We start from the raw sequence: 25518 nt of genomic DNA, 5'->3' as shown, positions 1-25518 counted from the left end.
GATCAATGGGGTAGCATTGAGTGTAGAAGTGGATCAAATTTAAAAAAAATATTCCTGGTGTTTGTGACACCCTCCGTTTGGTGAGACGCAGACCTGGTGGCAATGGCAAGACTGAGAATACTGACTGTCTTGTTGAGATTTGAGATCGTTTCTACCAGGTTAGGTCATATGTGACTCACCACCTTGATTTGGTCTTATGTAGCAAAATTTTAAATTGTGTTTTTTTAATATTGGATCAAAGTAGAGACTAGGCTACAAAATGGTAATCATACACTGCATTTTTGAGGAACAATGGGAAAGTAATGCTGCTTTGAAAGTTGCTAAACTTTTGAGAAAATGGCCTTTGAATGTTTTGGTATCTAGTGAAGAGGTTTTCTTTGTCTACACCCATTCAGCATTGTTCATATCCCCTTAAGCTTTAGTTCCACCCATCTCGTTTCGCTCTCAGCGCTTTCAGAGCCCACACTTGACACTCTGGCCGATGATTTGTTTACCTCTGGATAACATGGAAAACAGCCTAACCAGTTTTGCTGGCAACAATTTCATTACGCTTTTTTGCCGGCGTTTACTCACACCGGCAATATTCAACAGGTGTTGTACAATTTAGCTTAAGACATGTATAGTGTTTCATTCTGGAAATGGTTCTCTACAAGCCAGAATGTTGAATACAATTATATTTGAATTTACTCTGCCAATTTTCCGTGGTGTTGGTCTTTCAGACAAAATATTCACAGGAAAGTATTGTTTACCTGACTTGTTAGAGAACCGGTACTGAAGTATAAATGTATGTCACCTTCGCAAAACTTTGTAAACTCTGTATGGATCGTCATCTGGAGAAGGAGAGGAGGACCAAGGTGCAGCGTGGTAAGTGTTCATTGTTTTAATTAAAATATAAAACACTTGACAAATACAAAACAAGGACAACATAGAACACCAGACAGAGAATGCCCACCCAAACTCACGCCCTGACCAACCAAAATAGAGACATAAAAAGGATCTCTACGGTCAGGGCGTGACAGTACCCCCCCTCCCCCAAAGGTGCGGACTCCGGCCGCAAAACCTGAACCTATAGGGGAGGGTCTGACAAACTCCTGCAAGACTTCAGTTAGTATGCATGGTTCTGGTGCGTGTACTTCCATCTTGTGCACCTGCCTTCGGTCATGAGCAAAACATATTGATTGCCACACACATAGACCTGCGTTTTGAAGTTGGTTTAATAATACTTCATTGTGGACAACTGGCAGAGTAAGTTTAAATATAATTTTATTCAACATTCCTTGTCTACATAATTTAGTGACAAGGATAGAGAAAGCACTGAGAAAGAACTGTGTGTCAACTGTTGGCGCCGAAGATGTACAATTAAGTCTAAATTGATTCTCAATTGCGGCGCGGTTCTATAAACAAAGCCCTTTACTTTATTACCACTTCAAAATAACTTCACAAATGTAAAATATACACGTACTGTTTAAACTGGCTTTATCACAGTTGCAGCCAACAGTATTTTTCAGTTAAATGTTTCTGGCAGCCTTCTTCCGTTACACACAGGTGTTCAGAGCACGCTATATAGCTAATTAGCATAGGAGGTCCCTCTGTCTTCTATAAACACGTACTGTAACATGGATATATGGACGTATGGGAACACACATCCTAATCCTATAAAGGCCTGTAGTAATTTAACCTTGTTTTTTGCGGGGACTGATATGAAACTTACGTTCCTTATTTTTCCAAAACCTTACCGCAAGCGATACTTGTTAACATTGAGAGCAAACATCGGTTCTATCATCAATAGGTGATAAAGGTAGTTAGCGTCTATGAATGGGGTAGGGGCACCCATGGAACTGGGGATACGGAGTGCTCTTTGAGAGGGAGACGAGTTTGAGTGGGGCAGAAAGTTTACTATGCTTAGGCAGTGAAGAGAGCAGAGGATTGGCCAAGGTTAAGTGTTCGACCGGGAGGCCCCCAGTGAGTAGGCCTGAAGAGAGCAATCCATAGAGGATGAGTATTAGTAAGGCAGGATTTATTGCTATGGTTATTAATTGTCTGCACTGATGGAGCATAAATCCCAGAAAATAGATGTGGTAGTGGCAGCAGCTGTTGGCCTGCAGTAGGATCTGGTAGGGCTAAAGTATTGGTATATGTGTAGGGTTAGAAATTGGTGTGATTTATTTTTCACCCTTCTTTTCTGTGACATAATGTGCAATTCACAATCCAACCTGTAAAAGACAGCAACACAGCGTCAAGTCTAGCTGCCGGAAACTCACAGGAAGGAGTAAACCTATGCTAGGACAGTTTAATATTTACCTTACTGAGTCTTTGGAATAAAGTTGTATTATTTTCTATTCTATTCTAACACACTGTTCTTTGTAAACAAGTCTGCTTTGAGCTTGAAAGATACTGATCAAACGTGTAATGTAATAAGTGTGTAATGTAATGATGTGTAATGTAATAAGCAGTACCGTAATTCAAAGAACAGGGCGCATACATTTTTCATTTAACCACACCCTTTAAGCTATGACGCCAACAAATAAAATCCTTTCTCTTCTGTGTAAACGGAAGTGAACAGGTGACCAAGAACCATCTCCACATTAACGTTTATATTGTTGTTATTTGGACGTTTATTAACTCACTGGAGCCTTACAATATGACCCATTTAACTGCACAGCTTTACCTCGTGTAGTCTTTAATTCGCATTGGAGACAGGACTTGATAAATGTTATCTAGGTAATGCTAGCTAGCTGCAAAAGTTAGCAAACAATGGCCAACTGTATGGTTTTTCACACTCAAATAGCCTCCATCATGGAGGTGCTAGCGAATGCAGCCGTGGCAGAGATCTGTAAACTCGTAGACGACGACTATGCAGTGTTTCGTGTGGAAATTACTCAAAGCCAGAAAGAAAACAGGGGATTGCGGAGGAAACTACAGCTATTGGAACTGAAGGTGGCACGGGAGCGCGCAGAGAGGACAATTCGAGAGCGCGTCCTCGCCAGTCGTCCCAGTAGTGTCAAGATCCTCGACAGATACAGGGGAATGGCAAGAGGTACATTTTGCAGAAGGCTGCAGGGCCTGTCGCCCCGTTCCCCTCTCCACATGTGTTCAGATGTGTTATCCAGAATTGGGTCTTGGTCAGTTTTTGGATAGTATGCAACTTCCCGAGATTACTTGGATATCTTTATTTTACCTGGCAGATCAATTAAGAACAAATTCTTCTTGCACAAAGACAATATCATATTCTAGCAAAATTCTTGAATTTCCTGTTATACTCAATATATATTTTTTGATGCATGTAATATAATCAATCAATAAATACTATATTAAAAAGTTATGAATAGTGTTATCTTATATCCTTGCCAATTGTAGACAGTGTCAATAGTGTACAATATAGCATTGACAGTACCTAACTTAACCACTCCTTTTCCCCACAATCACTCTCAGGTGAAGGACATCTCACTGGAGGCCACAGGAGCTTTGTGAAGCCAGCGGAACACAACACTTGGAGAGATGACCAACCCATAGCTATAGATGAGGGGAGTGGAACCTCAACCCAGCATGTTATCGTGATAGAGGTTAGTGTGCATAAAACGTTATATGTAAATTACTGTACATCAAATGTCGCCCGTTTATTTCAAAAAGGCTCCCCTCAGCTATTGACTTGCTTACATGTACATTCTTATTTATCTGCCATAGGGGCACTTGTGAGACTTCCCTACGACATTATTATCCAATTCAGCTCATGTACCTGTAATAACCTCCTCTCTTCTTGTCAGTCTACAGATGCAAAGGCTGCAGGTCCTGGAGGATCGTCTCTGGTCAAGCAAGAGAGAACTGAAGGAGATGACCCACAACACAGCAGAGACATCCAGACTGGAGCAGTGGCTGGAGTGGCACCCATTTTAGCCACGGAGGACCCCACCGCCCCGCCCCAGCCCAGGAACCGACGCAGCATCACGGAGGTCAGTGGAATGCTGAACGCCGTCCTCAAGTCAGAGACAGACAGCGAGAATTTAACTGTAACACACAGGCTCTTACACACAGGACCTGACCAAATGTCAGACCCAGAGAGACTGGGGCTGGGACCACTGGGCTGTCGTCCTGCTCCTGGCTCAGAGTATTTGCTTTACGGTATCCCAAGCCCAAGGATGGTTCATTCCCATCGGGACTCAGGTGACACGTTGGAGACTGGCAATGATCTGTCTTGTTCTTACACTACAGAGATGGACCCTGGCAACATGCCCTTGGGCTTAGAGAGACAAACTGATCTGTCTCGAGAGGACTGCAACCAGTACAGTAGTAGTGTATACACTGAAGGGTGCCTAGATAAGAAAGGGGACGATATAGTGGTAGATGATGTGAAAGTGGAGGGCGACGCGCCTCTGACGTGGAATGTAGACAAGACTCACTTAGGAGAAGGACATTCAAAAGGCAGAGATTTTTTAGATTACAGGGAGAGCTTGGAGACAAATCCAAATGTCGCAACCCACTCCCATTTGCACGTGCTCAGGGATCGTGAGCCTGTGTCCACGTCGATGGGGCCTTCCAATTCACATGGCTGCGTCCTTTTCGATAAGGTATTGAACTCAGAGGACCAAAGGGCCAACGAGCAGGGAGGGAGACCAACATCTGGCAATAGCAAAGAGAAACGGTTCCTCTGCACGTTCTGTAACAAAGGCTTCAGCTGCCCCCAGAAGGTGGAGATCCACCAGAGGGTCCACACAGGAATAAAACCCTTCAGCTGTACCCAGTGTCACATGCGCTTTGCTGAGGCTGGCAACCTGAAGAGGCACCAGAGGGTCCACACAGGGGAGAAACCCTTCAACTGTACACAGTGTCAGATGCGCTTCACCCAGGCTTGCCACCTGAAGAGGCATCAGAGGGTCCACACAGGGGAGAAACCCTACAGCTGCCCCCGGTGCGATATGCGCTTCGCCCAGGCTGGCAACCTGAAGATGCACCTGAAGGTCCACACGGAAGAGAGGCCGTTTGCCTGTACGCACTGCGGGAAGAGGTTCTCAGAGAGGAGCTATCTCAAGATACACCAGCAGAAAAACCATTCCACACGATAGCTTCTGATTTTCATTGTTGTCAGCAGAAAAGATCCACAGATGCATTTGGAATAACGAGAGTAACACATTTCAGTGTTGAATATTCCTGGTAGAATATTGCATTCAGACATTGTGTGAAATATAAGCTTAAAAAGTCTTACATATTGTGTTTGTACTGTGTAGGCTATATGATGTTCAAAATTGCATGTTTCATTACCTGCATTCAACTACTTAATTTTTTCCCCAATACTATTTCTATGAGAAAATGTATGCGGTTTATCAACTTCATGGTGATTTTTTTGAGACATTACATTTACATTTTAGTAATTTAGCAGATGCTCTTATCCAGAGCGACTTATATCACATTTATAGCAAGTACAGTTTCCCTCAAAGTAGTTATCAGTAATATCTGTGCAAGTGGGAAAATACTATTTGTATTTATTTATTTTAATGATTCGGGGGGCTTTCGGATTCATTTAAGATTCTATTTGAAGAGGTAGGGTTTCTGAAGATTGTCAGTGAATCTGCTTCCTTGCTTCAGGGGGAAGCTGGTTCCACCAATCAGGTGCCAGGATAGAGAAGAACATTGCCTGGGCTGGCCGTGGGACGACCAAGAGACCATAGGTGGCAGAACGGAGTGCTTGGGTTGGGGTGTAGGGTTTGATTATAGCCGGAAGGTAGGGAGGGGCAGTTCCCCTTGCTGCTCTGTAAGCAAGCACCATGGTCTGCTAGTGGATGCAAGCTTCAACTGGAAGCCAGTGGAGTGTGCTGAGGTGTGGGGTGACATGGGAGAACTTGGGAAGGTTGAACACCTGGCGGACTGCGGAGTTCTGGATAAGTTGCAGGGGTTTGATGGCACAAGCAGGAAATCCAGGTAACAGAGTTGTAGTAGTCTTGACAGGAGGTGACAAGCGCAGGGATTAGGACATGCATCGCTTCCTGTGTGAGGAAGGGTCGTACTCTATAGATGTTATAGAGCATGTGTCAAACTCATCACCCATGGTGTAGAGCATGAACCTGCAGGAGCGATGTTCTTTGCACTCTGGGAGGGGGACACCATGGAGGCGCAGCTTCGTCTTGTTGAGCTTGAGGTGGTGGGTCGACATCCAAGCTGAGATGTCTGCCAGGCATGCAGAGACGTGTATGTGTGGTTTTCATGTTGTGTATTTTAACACTTAAATGTTTAATAAACACAAAATGGGACTTTTCATTCTAAGACTTTCATTGAGACCCTTTAGTATACATCACATTTGATCTCACCCTATTCTGCATACACTCGACAGCGCTTTATAACTGTAATGGGGATGGGTAAACACTTCATGCTGAAAGTGTGTTTATTACAGGGCCGGCATTATGGGCGGGTCTTAGGGGGCCCGCCGTACTGTATCTCCATAATCGTCCAAAAAAATATTTGAATATTTATCATTTATTTGACCGAGACGCGCGCCGACAGAAAGACCCATCACTGTCAGATAAAGTATCCGAGCAGTCAAAACAGCGCCCCTCTGTCTCAGTATGTGTAGCCCATGTATCTGATGCTGTCTGGACTAAAAGAGTATGGCATGACATTCTCTTTTTTGACCGCATCAGAGAAAGGGGTTACATATAGTAACACAGAAAGGCACTGTTTCAGTCGTTCCAATGCTATTTTGGACTAACGTGTGAAGGTAACCTACTTTTACAGTGATTTGTTTTACAATCAGATGACAACATCATGACGTGTTGTGTTCATGCCACATTAAACTACATGCATTACTATACAACTCACAATAGAAGCGCAAAAGCAGTAATTTGGACTGCTCATGAATACAAAAAAAAATGCATTAGGCTACTCTGCTAATTTTAAAGTCATGCCCTCCTCCGTCCTAGACTTTTCCTAAATAAGTCTATAATACACATGGTCAGAATCTTAATATCACAAACAGAATTGGTGTAATAGACAGTTTTAGGAGGCCCCTTCTCCCCACAATATGGCCTGCTCCCCACCTTCTCCCGATTAGTTGAAGATGCCATGCCCAGTTGATAATCACGCCGATAATTGTCTCGAAGCTGAACCTAAACTATACCGGAACTAAATTCAAACACATAAGAGATTAAATAAATTAAGTAGGCTAAAGTATGATGGGGGAGAATGGATGGGTTGATGAGGAAGGGGAAGCGAACAATGCATAATTATGTAATCACCAATTGTTAATGAAGGACATGGCGGTCCATTCTATTGTATTGATCTATTTTAATTCTAATCCAAACATGGTATGTACTCTATCAGTGTATTCTGGACCTTTTGAAGTACACCGCGAGAGCGTGTGTAATTTACAATGGCAAGAAGGCCAAGATGAATGAATGCACTCGTTAGTGTTGCTACAAAATCGGAATAAAAACGACTCAGATGGTGTGGAAGAATGAATCATGAGCACATCTCTGATGAGTCTTCTTCTGATTCTGAGCCTCAACCTGAACCTATTCCTCCGAGTCCTAAGCGCAAAACATACATAATTGTGCGCACTGAGCAGGTGGTAGGGCCACCACCAAATGAAATGGTGAGACAGGAAAGAGGACGGCACTATTCGGAATAGAACAAGCCGGTGAGAATTCTACGGGCCATTATCAGCACAAAATGTCTTCACTGAGAGAGCAGGCCCTACATCTCTAGCAAGAAACCAATTCAGCAACGCACTCCACAGCTTTCGTTGTTTAGGCTGTGCGACATGGACATGCTCCAACTGATAATTGACTTTCTGACTGTCATATCAACACTTACAATTTACTGAACACGTGAAAATTATATATATATATTTTTACATTATCCACATAGGTCCCGAAAAAACCGTGCCCCCCCTATGAAAAAAATCAAATGCCCATCCAACGGATTCGTTCTGGCGCCCACCCTGGTTTATAATCTGTGTGTGCATGTTTACATTATGTATCTGATGGAGTGTATGTCTATTTAATCTGTAACATCTGTCTCTTCCAGGAGGAGGAGTGTCCAGAGGTGCTGCTGGTGAAGGAGGAGGGCTGTGAGGAGGGTCTGGGGAACCCTGAGGAGACCATGGTCATGGAGGACAACCAGACTACACCTCCTCCTGAACCCACAGAGGAATTAGCTGAGCAGCACAGGACCACACACAGTCTCACTGAGGTGAGCCCACTGTGAACTCCTGTCTGAATGGTATTAGGTCAGGGCCTGTATCCACAAAGCCTCTCAGAGTAGGAGTGCTGATCTAGGATCAGTTTTGTCTTTTAGATCATAATGAATAAGACTATGTAGACAGGTGAGGACGATCAGCACTCTTACTCTGAGATGCTTGTAAAGTGGCTGTTCCACTGGATATCATAAGGTGAATGCACCAATTTGTAAGTCGCTCTGGATAAGAGCGTCTGCTAAATGACTTAAATGTAAATGTAATGCTTTGTGGATTTTATTTTGTCTAAACTGTGGGACCATGCCTTTTAATGATCGAACCATTAGTGTGAAGTAATCAAATTAATTAACATGTTTTTTTATTTAACCTTTATTTCATCAGGGAGTCATACTGAGACAAAGGTCTCTTTTACAGATGAGCCCTGAATTACAGAAATTAGAGAAAATACACACAACAAAATATAAATCCAAAATGTAACCAGAAAGAAAAGTCATAAAAAACAAACACATTAATCAGTAACAAGGTCCTCAATCAGCCTTCTGAATTGCCCTAGAGGCACCAAAGTATAAATGTAAGAACATTTGGAAGATTGTTCCACATATACGATGCAAGACAACTAAAAGCTGATTAACCTAACTTAGAGACCAAAGGAATTCCCGGAGTTAGCCAACCCTGACACCGGGTGTAGTAACTCATAAGTCTAAAGTTTAGCAATAATGTTAGGTACAGTGGGAGTTTTTGTAAAAGGGCTTTATAAATGAAAATGTATCAACCTATGTGACATCAGAGGGCCAACCAACTTTCTGATAGAGATTGCTTTGATGAGTACTAAATCTGACGCCCGTATTAAAGCACTATGATAACAGCATCTAACAGCTTTAATGAAGTGGCAGCTGAGTTCATGTAGATGATGTCGCCATAGACTGAATAATTTGCTGTCTACTATTTAGCGAGCGGCATGATCTATTTCTTTAGAAGAAGCCTATTTTTATTCTTAACTTCTCCATATTATTTTTAAAAGACAGCTTTTCAGCTATCCAGATGTCCAGACATTTGTAGGCAGGGACACAATCAATATGGACACCGTCCAAAGTACATTAGTTATTTTCATGCGCTCTAGAGAACAACATATGCTTAGTTTTACCTGCATTCAATACTAATTTCAGGTCAATAAAGTTTTTTGGTAATACAATAAAGACCGACTGCAGTTCAGATAAAGCCTGGTCAATCGTGGGGGCAATAGCATACACAACAGTATACATTTTCTGTAACCTGCAACAATATTGTTAATGTAAACAGTAAAAAGTACAGGACCCAGAATAGACCCCTGCGGGTCTATTTGTCAAGTAATTTTTAAACCAGTTATACTGTAAAGTGTAGGTCCCATTTTTCATGAGCTGAAATAAAAGATCCCAGAAATGTTCCATATGCACAAAAAGCTTATTTCTCTCAAATGTTGTGCACAAATTTGTTTACATCCCTGTTAGTGATAATTTCTCCTTTGCCAAGATAATCCATCCACCTGACAGGTGTGGCATATCAAGAAGCTGATTAAACAGGATGATCATTACACAGGTGCAACTTGTGTTGGGGACAATAAAAGGACACTCTAAAATGTGCAGTTTTGTCACAAAACACAATGCCACAAGTTGAGGGAGTGTACAATTGGCATGCTGACTGCAGGACTGTCCAACAGAGCTGTTGCCAGAGAATGTAATGCTAATTTCACGACCATAAGCCTCCTCCAATGTAGTTTAAGAATTTGTCAGTATTCAGTTCTCCGACTAGAAGTGGTAGGACACAAAAGCTCACAGAACAGGACCGCAGAGTGCTGAAGCGCGTAACGCGTAAAAATTCTCTGTCCTCGGTTGCACTACCGACGTCCAAACTGCCTCTGGGGCAACGTCATCACAGTAACTGTTCGTCGGGAGCTTCATGAAATGGGTTTCCATGGCCGAGCAGCCGCACACAAGCCTAAGATCACCATGCGCAATGCCAAGCGTCGGCTGGAGTGGTGTAAAGCTCGCCGCCATTGTACTTTGAAGCAGTGGAAATGCGTTCTCTGGCGTAATTACGCTTCACCATCTGGCAGTCTGACGGACGAATCTGGGTTTTTACGATGCCAGGAGAACACTACCTGCCCCAATGCATAGTGCCAACTGTAAAGTTGGGCGGAAGAGGAATAATGGTTTGGGCTAGGCTCTTTAGTTTCAGGGAAGGGAAATCTTAATGCTACAGCATACAAAGACATTCAACGATTCTGTGCTTCCAACTATGTAGCAACAGTTTGGGGAAAGCCCTTTTCTGTTTCAGCATGACAATGCCCCGTGCACAATGCGAGGTTCATACAGAAAGGGTTTATTGAGATCGGTGTGGAAGATCTTGACTGGCCTGCACAGAGCCCTGACCTGAACCCCATCAAACACCTTTGGGATGAATTGGAATGCCGACCGCAAGCCAGGACTAGTCACACCACATCAGTGCCCAACGTCACTAATGCTCTTGTTTCTGAATGGAAGCAAGTCCCCGCAGAAATGTTCCAACATCTAGTGGAAAGCCTTCCCAGAAGATTGGAGGCTGTTATAGCAGCAAAGGGGGACCAATTCCATATTAATGCCCATGATTTTGGAATGCAATGTTCGACGAGCAGGTGTCCACTTTTGGTCATGTAGTGTACAGTCGTGGCCAAAGGTTTTGAGAAATATTAATTTTCACAAAGTCTGCTACCTCAGTTTGTATGATGGCAATTTGCATATACTCCAGAATGTTATGAAGAGTGATCAGATAAACTGCAATTAATTGCAAAGTCCCTCTTTGCCATGCAAATGAACTGAATCCCCAAAAAACATTTCCTCTGCATTTCAGCCCTGCCACAAAAGGACCAGCTGACATGTCAGTGATTCTCTTAACACAGGTGTGAGTGTAGATGAGGACAAGGCTGGAGACCACTCTGTCATGCTGATTGAGTTCGAATAACAGACTTGAAGCTTCAAAAGGAGGGTGGTGCTTGGAATCATTGTTCTTCCTCTGTCAATCATGGTTACCTGCAAGGAAACATATACCGTCAACATTGCTTTGCACAAAAAGGTCTTCACAGGCAAGGATATTGCTGCCAGTAAGATTTTACCTACGTCAACCATCGATCAGATCATCAAGAACTTCAAGGAGACCGGTTCAATTGTTGTGAAGAAGGCTTCAGGGCGCCCAAGAAAGTCCAGCAAATGCCAGGACCATCTCCTAAAGTTGATTCAGCTGCGGGATCGGGGCACCACCAGTACAGAGCTTGCTCAGGAATGGCAGCAGGCAGGTGTGAGTGCATCTGCACGAACAGTTAGGCAAAGACTTTTGGAGGATGGCCTGGTGTCAAGAAGGGCAGCAAAGAAGCCACTTCTCTCCAAGAAAAACATCAGGGACAGACTGATAGTCTTCAAAAGGTACAGGGATTGGACTGCTGAGGACTGGGGTAAAGTCATGTTTAAAAGCATCACTTATCTCATTCTTATCAGTTAGCCAGAGTCAGACAGAACTTGCTTAGGCAGGGAAGAGGAATTTCTACACTTCAATACATTTACTGTTACTGTTCAAAATCACCAGCAGAGTCAGAGAGAGTGCATCTGTTTCTCACAGTTCACAACAGAGTCAGTTTTCCTTGCTTTGGACCGGGCCTGATTTCTCGTCTGAAGGAGCTCGGATAGCTCCGAAGATCTAACCCTTGGTTTTCTATCTTTGACTCTGAATTGTTTAAAAGGGGCGTGTTTATTTGCCAGAAGAATAAATATGGAGGATACATTTTCTAAAGCCAACTCAGGGTCAGGAATACAGGAGACAGTGGCTAAATCAGAGTAGAACATGTCATGTAAAAACCCTTAACCTTAAGGAGGAAACTTTTTTAAATGCATATTTTTTATTAAATGAGGATTAGTATTTTGCTGATTGGTATCTCTAATACGTACATACTATGGGACAATGATCACTAGACAAATATTTATGGGGGTTATTAGTAAGACATTTACCTGTGTGGGTTTTGAGATCAATTGAGACAGATTAAAATCAATGCATACAGTGCATTCGTAAAGTATTTAGACCCCTTGACTTTTTCCACATTTTGTTACGTTAAAGCCTTATTCTAAAATTGATGAAATCGTTTTTTCCCTCAATCTACACACAACACCCCATAGTGACAAAGCAATAACTGGTTTTTAGACATTTTCGCAAATGTATTACAAATAAAAAACTATCACATTTACATACGTATTCAGACCCTTTAGTTATTACTTTGTTGAAGCACCTTTGGCAGCGATACAGCCTCAAGTCTTCTTGGGTATGACCCTACAAGCTTGGCATACCTGTATTTGGGGAGTTTCTCCCATTCTTCTATGCAGATCCTCTCAAGCTCTGTCAGGTTGGATGGGAAGCGTTGTTGCAGTTATTTTCAGGTCTCTCCAGCGATGTTCGATGGGGTTGAAGTCCGGGCTCTGGCTGGGCCACTCAAGGACATTCAGAGACTTGTCCCGAAGCCACTTGTGCATTGTCTTGGCTGTGTGCTTAGAATCATTGTCCTGTTGGAAGGTGAACCTTCGCCCCAGCCTGAGGTCCTGAGTGCTCTGGAGAAGGTTTTAATCAAGGATCTCTCTGTACTTTGCTCCGTTCATCTTTCCCTCGATCCTGACTAGTCTCCCAGTCCCTGCCTCTGAAAAACATCCCCCATGGCATGATGCTGCCACCACCATGCTTCACTTTAGGGATGGTGCCAGGTTTCCTCCAGACATGACGCTTGGCATTCAGGCCAAAGAGTTAATCTTGGTTTCATCAGGCCAGAGAATCTTGTTTCTCATTGTCTGAGAGTCCTTTAGGTGCCTTTTGGCAAACTCCAAGCAGGCTGTCATGTGTCTTTTACTGAGGAGTGTTTCTGTCTGGTCACTCTCCCCTAAAGGCCTGATTGGTGGAGTGCTGCAGAGATGGTTGTCCTTCTGGAAGGTTCTCGCGTATCCACAAAGGAACTCTAGAGCTCTGTCAGCGTGACCATCGGGTTCTTGGTCACCTCCCTGACCAAGGCCCTTCTCCCCCGATTGCTCAGTTTGGCCAAGGGGCCAGCTTTAGGAAGAGTCTTGGTGGTTCCAAACTTCTTCCATTTAATCATGATGGAGGCCACTGTGTTCTTGGGGACATTCAATGCTGAAGACATTTTTTTGGTACCCTTCCTCAGATCTGTGCCTCGACACAATCTTGTCTCGGAGCTCTACGGGCAATTCCTTCAACATCATGGCTTGGTTTTTGCTCTGACATGCACTGTCAACTGTGGGACCTTAAATAGACAAGTGTGTGCCTTTCCCAATCATATTCAATCAATTGAATTTACCACCGGTGGACTCCAATCAAGTTGTAGAAACATCGCAAGGATGATCAATGTAAACAGGATGCACCTGAGCTATATTTCAAGTCTCATAGCATAGGGTCTGAATACTTAGGTACAGTTGAAGTTGGACGTTTACATACACCTTAGCCAAATACATTTAAACTCAGTTTTCACAATTCCTGACATTTAATCCTAGTAAAAATTACCTGTCAGGTCAGTTAGGATCACCACTTTATTTTAACAAGGTGAAATGTCAGAATAATAGTAAAGAGAATGATTTATTTCAGCTTTTATTTCTTTCATCACAGTCCCAGTGGGTCAGAAGTTTACATATACTTAATTAGTATTTGGTAGCGTTGCCTTTAAATTGTTTAACTTGGGTCAAACGTTCAAGGGTAGCCTTCCACAAGCTTCCCACAATAAGTTGGGTGAATTTTGGCCCATTCCTTCTGACAGAGCTGGTATAACTGAGTCAGGTTTGTAGGCCTCCTTGCTCGCACACGCTTTTTCAGTTCTGCCCACAAATTTTCTATAGGATTGAGGTCAGGGCTTTGTGATGGCCACTCCAATACCTTGACTTGGTTGTCCTTAAGCCATTTTGCCACAACTTTGGAAGTATGCTTGGGGTCATTGTCCATTTGGAAGATCGATTTGCGACCAAGCTTTAACTTCCTGACTGATGACTTGAGATGTTGCTTCAATATATCCACATAATTTCCCCCCCTCATGATGCCATCTATTTTGTGAAGTGCACCAGTCCCTCCTGCAGCAAAGTACCCCCACAACATGCTGCCACCCCCGTGCTTCACGGTTGGGATGGTGTTCTTCGGCTTGCAAGCTTCCCCCTTTTTCCTCCAAACATAACGATGGTCATTATGGCAAAAAGTCATATTTTTGTTTCATCAGACCAGAGGAAATTTCTCCCAAAAGTACCATCTTTGTCCCCATTTGCTGTTGCAAACATTAGGCTGGCTTTTTTATGGTATGTATGGAGCAGTGGCTTCTTCCTTGCTGAGCGGCCTTTCAGGTTATGTTGATATAGGACTCATTTTACTGTGGATATAGATACTTTTGTACCCGTTTCCTCCAACATCTTCACATGGTTCATTGCTGTTGTTCTGGGATTGATTTGCACTTTTCACACCAAAGTACGTTCATCTCTAGGAGGCAGAACGCGTCTCCTTCCTGAGCGGTATGGCGGCTGCGTGGTACCATGGTGTTTATTCTTGCATACTATTGTTTGTACAGATGAACGTGGTACCTTCAGGCGTTTGGAAATTGCTCCCAAGGATGAACCAGACTTGTGGTCTACCATTTTTATTCCTGAGGTCTTGAATGATTTCTTTTGATTTTCCCATGATGTCAAGCAAAGAGGCACTGAGTTTGAAGGTAGGCCGTGAAATAAATCCACAGGTACACCTCCAATTGACTCAAATGATGTCAATTAGCCTATCAGAAGCTTCTAAAGCCATGACATCATCTTCTGGATTTCCCAAGCTGTTTAAAGGCACAGTCAACTTAGTGTATGTAAACTTCTTACCCACTGGAATTGTGATAGTGAATTATAAGTGAAATAATCTGTCTGTAAACAATTGTTGGAAAAATGTCTTGTGTCCTGCACAAAGAAGATGTCCTAACCGACCTGCCAAAACTATAGTTTGTTAGCAAGAAATTTATGAAGTGGTTGAAAAACGAGTTTTAATGACTCCAACCTAAGTGTATGTAAACTTCCGACTTAAACTGTAAATAAGGTATGTTTTAAAAATGTCAATACATTTGCAAAAATTCCTAAAAATCTTTTTTTGCTTTGTCATTATGGGGTTTTGTGTGTAGATTGCTGAAATCCATTTTAGAATAAGGCTTTAACGTAGCAAAATGTGGAAAAAGTCAAGGGGTCTGAATACTTTCCGAAGGCACTGTATTCTTTAATTGATCTGAGGCCGGGGGGAAAGGGTCAACACTCAGATATAGCACCAATAGCATCCGCCATGGCAGCAAGGGGTAAATCACAGCAACAAATACATGTGTATTCTGGGTTATGGACACAATTACAACCAGGAGCTTACATTTCTTAGGAACAGAAATATATTTTTTAAATGGGACGCCATGAAATTATATTTTACATACAGTGCCTTCAGAAAGTATTCACACCCCTTGACTTGTTCCATATTTTGTTGAGTTACAGCATGAATTTAAAATGGATTACATTTAGATTTTTTTGTCACTAGCCTACCCCATGTCAGTGGAATTATGCTTTTCGAAATGTTTACTAATTCATTAAACGCTGAAATGTCTTGAGTAAATAAATATTCAACCCCTTTTTTTATGGCAAGCCTAAATAAGTTCAGAAGTAAAAATGTGCTTAACAAGTCACATAATATGTTGCATGATTTTTTGAATGACTACCTCATCTCTGTATCCCACACATACAATTATCTGTAAGGTCCCTCGGTCACGTTGTGAATTTCAAACACAAAGACCAGGGAGGTTTTAACTCTTTTTTGGAAAGATGGGCACCTCTAGGTAGATGGGTAAAAACAGGAGCAGGTATTGAATATCCCTTTGAGCATGGTGAAGTCATTCATTACACTTTGGATGGTGTATCAATGCACCCAGTCACAACAAAGGTACGTACGTCCTTCATAACTCAGTTGCCTGAGAGAAAGGAAACCCCTCAGGGATTTCACCGTGAGGCCGATGGTGACTTTAAAACAGTTACAGAGTTTAATGGCTGTGTTAGGAAAAAACTCAGGATGGATCAACATTGTAGTTACTCCACAATACTAACATAATTGACAGAGGGAGAATAAAGAGTCCTGTACCTAATAAAAGTAGTCCAAAACATGCATCCTGTTTGCAAAAAGGCACAAAAGTAAAACTGTTTTAAAAATGTGGCAAAGCAATTCACTTTTTGTCCTGAATACAAAGTGTTATGTTTGGGATAAATCCAATACAACACATTACTGAGTACCACTCTCATATTTTCAAGCATAGTGGTGGCTGCATCATGTTATGGGTATGTTTGTAATGGGATTTTTTCAGGATAAAATAAAATGGAATGAAGCTAAGCCCAGGCAAAATCCTAGAGGAAAACCTGGTTCAGTCTGCTTTCGACCAGACACTGGGAGATGAATTCACCTTTCAGCAGGACAATAATCTGAAACACAAGGCCAAATGTACACTGGAGTTGCTTAACAAGAAGACAGTGAATGTTCCTGAGTGGCCAAGTTACAGTTTTGACTAATCTACTTAAATATATGCCAAGACGTGAAATTGATTGTCTAGCAATGTACAACAACCAATTTGACAGAGCTTGTAGAATTTTGAAAAGAATAATGGGCAAATGTTGCACAATCCAGGTGTGGAAAGCTCTATTTTTATTTTATTTTTTATTTAACCTTTATTTAACCAGGTAGGCTAGTTGAGAACAAGTTCTCATTTGCAACTGCGACCTGGCCAAGATAAAGCATAGCAGTGTGAACAGACAACAACACAGAGTTACACATGGAGTAAACAATAAACAAGTCAATAACATGGTAGAAAAAAAAGAGAATCTATATACAATGTGTGCAAAAGGCATGAGGAGGTAGGCAATAAATCGAATAATTACAATTTAGCAGATTAACACTGGAATGATAAATCATCAGATGATCATGTGCAAGTAGAGATACTGGTGTGCAAAAGAGCAGAAAAGTAAATAAACAAAAGCAGTATGGGGGGTGAGGTAGGTAAATTGGGTGGGCTATATACCGATGGATTATGTACAGCTGCAGCGATCGGTTAGCTGCTCGGATAGCAGATGTTTAAAGTTGTTGAGGGAGATAAAAGTCTCCAACTTCAGAGATTTTTGCAATTCGTTCCAGTCGCAGGCAGCAGAGAACTGGAAGGAAAGGCGTCCAAATGAGGTTTTGGCTTTAGGGATGATCAGTGAGATATACCTGCTGGAGCGCGTGCTACGGGTGGGTGTAGCCATCGTGAGCAGTGAACTGAGATAAGGCGGCACTTTACCTAGCATAGCCTTGTAGATGACCTGGAGCCAGTGGGTCTGACGACGAACATGTAGCGAGGGCCAGCCGACTAGGGCATACAGGTCGCAGTGGTGGGTCGTATACGGTGCTTTAGTAACAAAACGGATGGCACTGTGATAAACTGCATCCAGTTTGCTGAGTAGAGTATTGGAAGCTATTTTGTAGATGACATCGCCGAAGTCGAGGATCGGTAGGATAGTCAGTTTTACTAGGGTACGTTTGGCGGCGTGAGTGAAGGAGGCTTTGTTGCGAAATAGAAAGCCGACTCTAGATTTGATTTTGGATTGGAGATGTTTGATATGAGTCTGGAAGGAGAGTTTGCAGTCTAGCCAGACACCTAGGTACTTGTAGATGTCCACATATTCTAGGTCGGAACCGTCCAGGGTGGTGATGCTAGTCGGGCGTGAGGGTGCAGGCAGCGAACGGTTGAAAAGCATGCATTTGGTTTTACTAGCGTTTAAGAGCAGTTGGAGGCCACGGAAGGAGTGTTGTATGGCATTGAAGCTTGTTTGGAGGTTAGATAGCACAGTGTCCAAGGAAGGGCCAGAAGTATACAGAATGGTGTCGTCTGCGTAGAGGTGGATCAGGGAATCGCCCGCAGCAAGAGCAACATCATTGATATATACAGAGAAAAGAGTCGGCCCGAGAATTGAACCCTGTGGTACCCCCATAGAGACTGCCAGAGGACCGGACAACATGCCCTCCGATTTGACACACTGAACTCTGTCTGCAAAGTAGTTGGTGAACCAGGCAATTCAGTCATTAGAAAAACCGAGGCTACTGAGTCTGCCGATAAGAATATGGTGATTGACAGAGTCGAAAGCCTTGGCCAGGTCGATGAAGACGGCTGCACAGTACTGTCTTTTATCGATGGCGGTTATGATATCGTTTAGTACCTTGAGCGTGGCTGAGGTGCACCCGTGACCGGCTCGGAAACCGGATTGCACAGCGGAGAAGGTACGGTGGGATTCGAGATGGTCAGTGATCTGTTTGTTGACTTGTCTTTCGAAGACCTTAGATAGGCAGGGCAGGATGGATATAGGTCTGTAACAGTTTGGGTCCAGGGTGTCTCCCCCTTTGAAGAGGGGGATGACCGCGGCAGCTTTCCAATCCTTGGGGATCTCAGATGATACGAAGGAGAGGTTGAACAGGCTGGTAATAGGGGGTGCGACAATGGCGGCGGACAGTTTCAGAAATAGGGGGTCCAGATTGTCAAGCCCAGCTGATTTGTATGGGTCCAGGTTTTCCAGCTCTTTCAGAACATCTGCTATCTGGATTTGGGTAAAGGAGAAGCTGGGGAGGCTTGGGCGAGTAGCAGCGGGGGGGGGGGGGGGGGGGGGCTGTTGGCCAAGGTTGGAGTCGCCAGGAGGAAGGCATGGCCAGCCATTGAGAAATGCTTGTTGAAGTTTTCGATTATCACGGATTTATCGGTGGTGACCGTGTTACCTAGCCTCAGTGCAGTGGGCAGCTGGGAGGAGGTGCTCTTGTTCTCCATGGACTTTACAGTATCCCAGAACTTTTTGGAGTTGGAGCTACAGGATGCAAATTTCTGCTTGAAAAAGCTGGCCTTTGCTTTCCTGACTGACTGCGTGTATTGGTTCCTGACTTCCATGAACAGTTGCATATCGCGGGGGCTCTTCGATGCTATTGCAGTTCGCCACAGGATGTTTTTGTGCTGGTCGAGGGCAGTCAGGTCTGGAGTGAACCAAGGGCTATATCTGTTCTTAGTTCTGCATTTTTTTAACGGAGCATGCTTGTCTAATATGGTGAGGAAGTGACTTTTAAAGAATGACCAGGCATCCTCAACTGACGGGATGAGGTCAATATCCTTCCAGGGTACCCGGGCCAGGTCGATTAGAAAGGCCTGCTCGCAGAAGTGTTTTAGGGAGCGTTTGACAGTGATGAGGGGTGGTCGTTTGACCGCGGACCCGTAGCGGATACAGGCAATGAGGCAGTGATCGCTGAGATCTTGATTGAAGACAGCAGAGGTGTATTTGGATGGCAAGTTGGTCAGGATAATGTCTATTAGGGTGCCCATGTTTACGGATTTAGGGTTGTACCTGGTGGGTTCCTTGATGATTTGTGTGAGATTGAGGGCATCTAGCTTAGATTGTAGGACTGCCGGGCTGTTAAGCATATCCCAGTTTAGGTCACCTAACAGAACAAACTCTGAAGCTAGATGGGGAGCGATCAATTCACAGATGGTGTCCAGGGCACAGCTGGGAGCTGAGGGGGGTCGGTAGCAGGCGGCAACAGTGAGAGACTTATTTCTGGAGAGATTAGTTTTTAAAATTAGAAGTTCGAACTGTTTGGGCATAGACCTGGAAAGTATGACAGAACTTTACAGGCTATCTCTGCAGTAGATTGCAACTCCTCCCCCTTTGGCAGTTCTATCTTGACGGAAAGTGTTATAGTTGGGTATGGAAATCTCAGAATTTTTGTTGGCCTTCCTAAGCCAGGATTCAGACACGGCAAGGACATCAGGGTTGGCAGAGTGTGCTAAAGCGGTGAGTAAGACAAACTTAGGGAGGAGGCTTCTGATGTTGACATGCATGAGGCCAAGGCTTTTTCGATCACAGAAGTCAACAAATGAGGGTGCCTGGGGACATGCAGGGCCTGGGTTTACCTCCACATCACCCGAGGAACAGAGGAGTAGTAGGATGAGGGTGCGGCTAAAGGCTATCAAAACTGGTCGCCTAGAGTGTTGGGGACAAGAAATAAAAGGAGCAGATTTATGGGAGTGGTAGAATAGATTCTGGGCATAATGTGCAGACAGGGGTATGGTGGGGCACGGGTACAGCGGAGGCAAGCCCAGGCACTGGGTGATGATAAGAGAGGTTGTATCTCTGGACATGCTGGTCTCTATGAGACTAACCCAGAAAGATTCAGAGCTGTGCTCGATGGTGCTTCTACAAAATGTTGACTCGGTGTGAATACTTAAGTAAAGTAGATATTTCTGTATTTCATTTTCAATAAATCTGCGAAAATTTCGAAAAACATGTTTTCACTTTGTCATTATGGGGTATTGTGTGTGTGTGTGTATATGGGTGAAAGAAAATCTAGAAAATCTGAAACACAGTAAAATGTGGAATAAGAGTACTTTCTGAAGCCACTCCCCCCCTTTCTGTAATCCGTCACATTTTAAGAAAATTATTATAATGTATTTAATCTCTTTTTCAGAGACAGAACCATTTAACCATGTTTCCGAGAGAACCAGAATGTCAGGGCACTAGTTCTGTATACAAATATCAATTGTGCCCATAGTTTTGTATACAATTGTCAATTGTGCCCATTTTTTAAATCATACTACGCACATTTAGGTGCATTACCCCCCTACAAGATTTAGAGGGGGTATTCAGTTAATTTACATAAGGGCTAACTGGCATAGGATCATCTGCAGCTATTTGTTGAGTGAGCTGAGACTTTGCCAGGTCCTTGGCCATCCACATGAGAGCAGAACAGACTGCGCATTCGACAGATCTCCTTCAATTTGCTGGATGCAATGGCTTAAACGGGAACTGGGTGAGCAGTGTTGGCAGAGCTCAGTCCACCCAGATGAAGCTCTCATAGTATCAAGTGAACTAACATGTTTGCATAGTACTCTTAGCAATCCTTCACTGACCCTTTAGAAAATGCTCCATAGCAGGGTGCTCATATGAGATTTTTTCATCCAACATCGTCTCACGCTGTATCTCTTACAGGCAGTAGACATGGAGGATGTGAAGCCTGATCTGCTGCTTGTCAAAGAAGAGACAATAAAGGACGGACCAGAGAGAATTGACCTGCGGCGTGGACTAAAGATGGGGGAGCAAGGTACGGGAGAAATACATATAACCTACATACAGTAATAGATCTTCAATGGGAGTAGTGATGCACCTGGCTATTATTCTTTCTTAATTTTCTTCATTGATAAAATGAAATCAATACAACTTATGTTTACATACTAAAACACACATTATAATGTATGAACTTGATCAGGTAATTGACTCAAAGAACTCCATTGGTATATGAGTTCTCTGCCATGTTTGTAAAGTCTATTTTGTAACGTCTTCCTGCAGGTGGTTGGCTAGAGGCAAACAGAGGAGACTCTGCGGCCATCTTGGATTCCCAGACCCAGACGAATGCAGCCAAGGGCCCAGGGGACAACATCACTGAGCAGGCCATGACCAGAGGCGACATATTGGAGGTCAGTGGAGATAGCAAAAGCTCAGGTTGCCCAGCCCGGCGGAGATACAATCTTCTGCAAAATCATTCGCAAGGAGATTCCTGCAAAAATATTATTTGAAGATGAGAGCATCCTCAACTCTGGGCTGGGGAACAACATTGTTAACCACAACCAGAAACAGACAGTCGAACAAAAAACAGCAACCAAACTTAGTCTCCATGACAACATACTGGCTGAGACCAGGGTGAGGCGTAGATTTGGTCTGCGGGGACGGGGAGGTGTCTGTATGAGAACAGACACAGACTCGCCTAGCAATGCGACATCCTGCTCCTATAGTTGTGATTCAGACAGACTGATGGCGCCTCAGGTTGACCCCCTAACAGGTGCTGCCTTCAGCCTGCCTTCTATAGGATCTATCAACTGGAACAGGAACCCTGTGACAACAGACACTCCCTGGCCTTTGTCCTCCTCACACTCTCCTAATGTTTAACCAGACCTCAGACAATGCCAATGCCTCAACACTAAATGGCTACACAAGCCCATTCACAAATTACAGTAGTAGTAATGCTATCAGCAGATCCGGTGGCAAAGAGAAGCTCTTACAGTGTTCATTCTGTGGGAAAGCCTTCAGTTTCCCCAAACAGGTGGAGATCCACCAGAGGATGCACATGGGGAGAAATTGTTGGGCTGCCGCCTGTGCTGTGCCTGTTTTTTCGACTCATGCTACCTGAAGAGACACCAGAGTGTCCACACGGGAGAAACCCTACAGCTGCCCCAGTATGAGAAGAGGTTCTCCCACCAGTTGAAGATGCACCTGATGATCCCACACGGGAGAGAGGCCGTTCGCCTGTACACACTGCTAGAAGAGGTTCTCAGAGAGGACCTACCTCAGGATACACCACCAGAAAATGCACACGGCCCATGTATAGTTTAATGTAACATAGTACTAGTTAGTTGGTTTGTAGTTAATTCTGTTGGTTTTGGATGTAGTAGAGAACTGGATGAGAACTGAGGAAAGAATGAGTAAGATGAGGCAGAGTAGATGATAGTGTGATGGTGTCTGTAAAAATGCTTCATTATTGAAAAGCATTTTCATGTAATGTTGAACTTTTTCCAAAGTTTCCCCCAACCCTACCCGGTCATATCCCCTATACTCCCCCAACCTGGTTATATCCCCCATACCTCCATTGACTGTGGTTAATATTTTAGAATATCTTGTATCTTGTCATGTTTGTGTATGTACAGCAAAACGTTTCTTATATAAACTTTTATGATTTTCTCTTCCATTTGTGTTTACAGTCTGCAGTCCACGAGGACTTGTTAATATCCAGTGTTGCTGGTGGGAGAGACTGGACCTCTGAAGCGGCTGGTCACAAACTCTGGCCCCGGATCAGGATCATGGATCAGGAGCCGTCACTCTTTCTTCCTGAGTCGGATCCAGGAACCAACCGTGAGGGACAGAGACTCCACCACCAACACCACACAGAACACAACCAGCGGACAGGTGGACTGAACAACCTCAGACATGGTGGTCATCAGAGAGGCTCCAGTCTGCAGCCCAGACCCTTCTCTTCACAGCCTCAGAGCAGGGATGAAGCAGGGCCTAATAGAGAGAGACCCTCCTGTTCCTATGATACAAACTCCACAGTATCCATGATGAACAGAGCAAGACACCCTGGGCTTCAGCCTTCCGAGAGAGTGGAGGGAGACTCCCCTGATGGGAATCTAACAGGAAGTTTGTCTTCTCTTTCAGGGTCTCGTCTAATATCTAGTGACTGGGTTCATAAAAGGCCTGGGCCTGGATCTAGCCTTCCTCAGCTACTTCATGGTTACCCTACCAACACAGCACACAATCCCAACAACACCCAAACAATGGCTAGAGGGGGGAGCTCAAAGACTAACCACCTGAGGGTGGTGGCTCCTGCTTCTACCTTGCCTGGTGTCATTGGGTCACAACGTGGGAGGCGGAGCATTAGGGGGGATGCCGACAAGCCATACGCCTGCCCCACATGTGGGAAGCGCTTTGCTCAGTCGAATTATGTGAAGATGCACCAGACCGTTCACACCAAGGAGAAGCCCTTCAAGTGCAAACTATGTTACAAGAGCTTCTCCTTCCTGACTAACCTTACCAGACATAGGAGTGTCCACAATGGGGAGAAATTGTAGCACTGTGGCTTGAGTATTATACAGGGGATATCTGAGAACCATTCTTTAGCTGACATTATATTTATCATGTGAAGTGTCTTGGGTTACGATATTTTTTTTTAAGTACTCTAAGTCCCTCAGTTGAGCATCTGTGTACACTCACATTCTCAGATATACAGACTTGTTGTTTTGGGTGCTAGCATAGCCAAAACACTGTCATGTTATTGAAGAGCAACATTATATTTCCCCTTTCAATTTGGTTTTGCCTATGTTCTATTCATAACAAATATAATGTCCCTCGCAACATTATTTGGCATAATCAGGTGGTACCTGTTCCTTTATGTACTATAATTAAGTGATCAAATCTGTTAATAAATTAGAATAAACCTTGTTGATTTTGTATTTGCTTGTTGACCATTTAGATTTAAAATTGGCCTTAGTTTCCTTGGCTTATAGTGCTCTGAGCTTGAAAGATACTGATTGTGATTGTGAAAAGGACATTTTATGTGTAATGTAATAAGCAGTACTGTACTTTAAAGCCCCCAAATAGCAGTCTATTTAATTGTATTTTTAAATCATGCCTAATAAATCACTGGTTGTTTATTTCATGAAAATAACTAAATATATTTAGTTATTTATTTCCCTGAACCTCTCTTTGCCATTGAAATGCTCATGGGTAAATACATTATTATTCAATTACTGTTGCTGCATCCCTGTTGATTTAAATAAAACTTTCCATACATGTTTGCCCATGGAAAAAGAGGACAGAAAGTGATTTTTTTTTAGCTGAATGACAAGAAATTGTTCATGTACAATCACTGCAGAACAAACTGGATGAGCTTCGTTCGAGACTAACCTATCAACGGGACCTGGAGAACTGTAATATCCTATGTTTCTCTGAAACTTGGCTGAACAAGGACATGGATAATATGCATCTGGCTGCTTTTCTTATGCATCAGCAGGACAGAAAGGCAGTATTGAGTAAGCTCAAAGGGGGTGGTGTGTCTCTTTGTTAACAACAGCTGGTACGTAATCTTTAATGTTAATGAAGCTTCAAAGGTTCTGCTTGCCTGACTTAGAATACCTCATAAACTGTAGACCATACTATTTACCAGGACTCAATGACCTGTGTAGAGCCATAAGCTAAGAAGGAAATACTCATCCAGAGGCAGCCCTCCTCGTGGCCAGTGTTTTTAATGCAGGAAAACTGAAATCCGTTTCACCTCATTTCTACCAGCATGTCACCTGTGCAACTAGAGGCGAAAACACTAGATCACTTTTACTCCACAACACAGGCACGCATCCAAAGATCTCCCTCGTCCTCCATTTGGCAAATCTGACCATAACTCTATTCTCCTGATTCCTGCTTACAAGCAAAAACTCAAACAGGAAGTACCAATGACACGCTCAATACGAGTCACTGGTACTTCCTGTGGATGGTAAACTACAGGATTGTTTTGCTAGTACAGACTGGAATATGTTCTGGGACTCATCTTATGGCTTTGAGGAGTTAACCACATCAATCATAAGTGCAATGATGACATTGTGACCATACGTACATATCCCAACCAGAAGCCATGGATTTCAGGCAAAATCCGCACGGATGTGGCAGGGCTTGCAAACTATCACGGATTACAAAGGG

The 25518-nt window shown here is 43.5% G+C and overlaps 1 protein-coding gene across 1 annotated transcript; it reads left to right on the top strand.

Annotated features, from left to right (window-relative positions):
• Positions 1-2539: 2539 nt before the first annotated feature.
• On the top strand, positions 2540-24636 carry LOC129841215 (uncharacterized). The gene is made up of 7 exons (XM_055909376.1): positions 2540-3037; positions 3433-3563; positions 3765-3950; positions 8014-8178; positions 21268-21379; positions 21625-21752; positions 23031-24636. Exons 1-7 carry the CDS (start codon positions 2755-2757, stop codon positions 23895-23897), a joined length of 1872 nt encoding a protein of 623 aa, XP_055765351.1. The 5' UTR covers positions 2540-2754; the 3' UTR covers positions 23898-24636.
• The last annotated feature ends 882 nt before the right edge of the window (positions 24637-25518 follow it).

This window comes from Salvelinus fontinalis, chromosome 42 (genome assembly GCF_029448725.1).
Source record: "Salvelinus fontinalis isolate EN_2023a chromosome 42, ASM2944872v1, whole genome shotgun sequence".
Lineage (NCBI taxonomy): Eukaryota > Metazoa > Chordata > Actinopteri > Salmoniformes > Salmonidae > Salvelinus > Salvelinus fontinalis.
The sequence above is the reverse complement of the archived record's forward strand: the minus strand, read 5'-3'. Positions and strand labels throughout refer to the sequence as shown.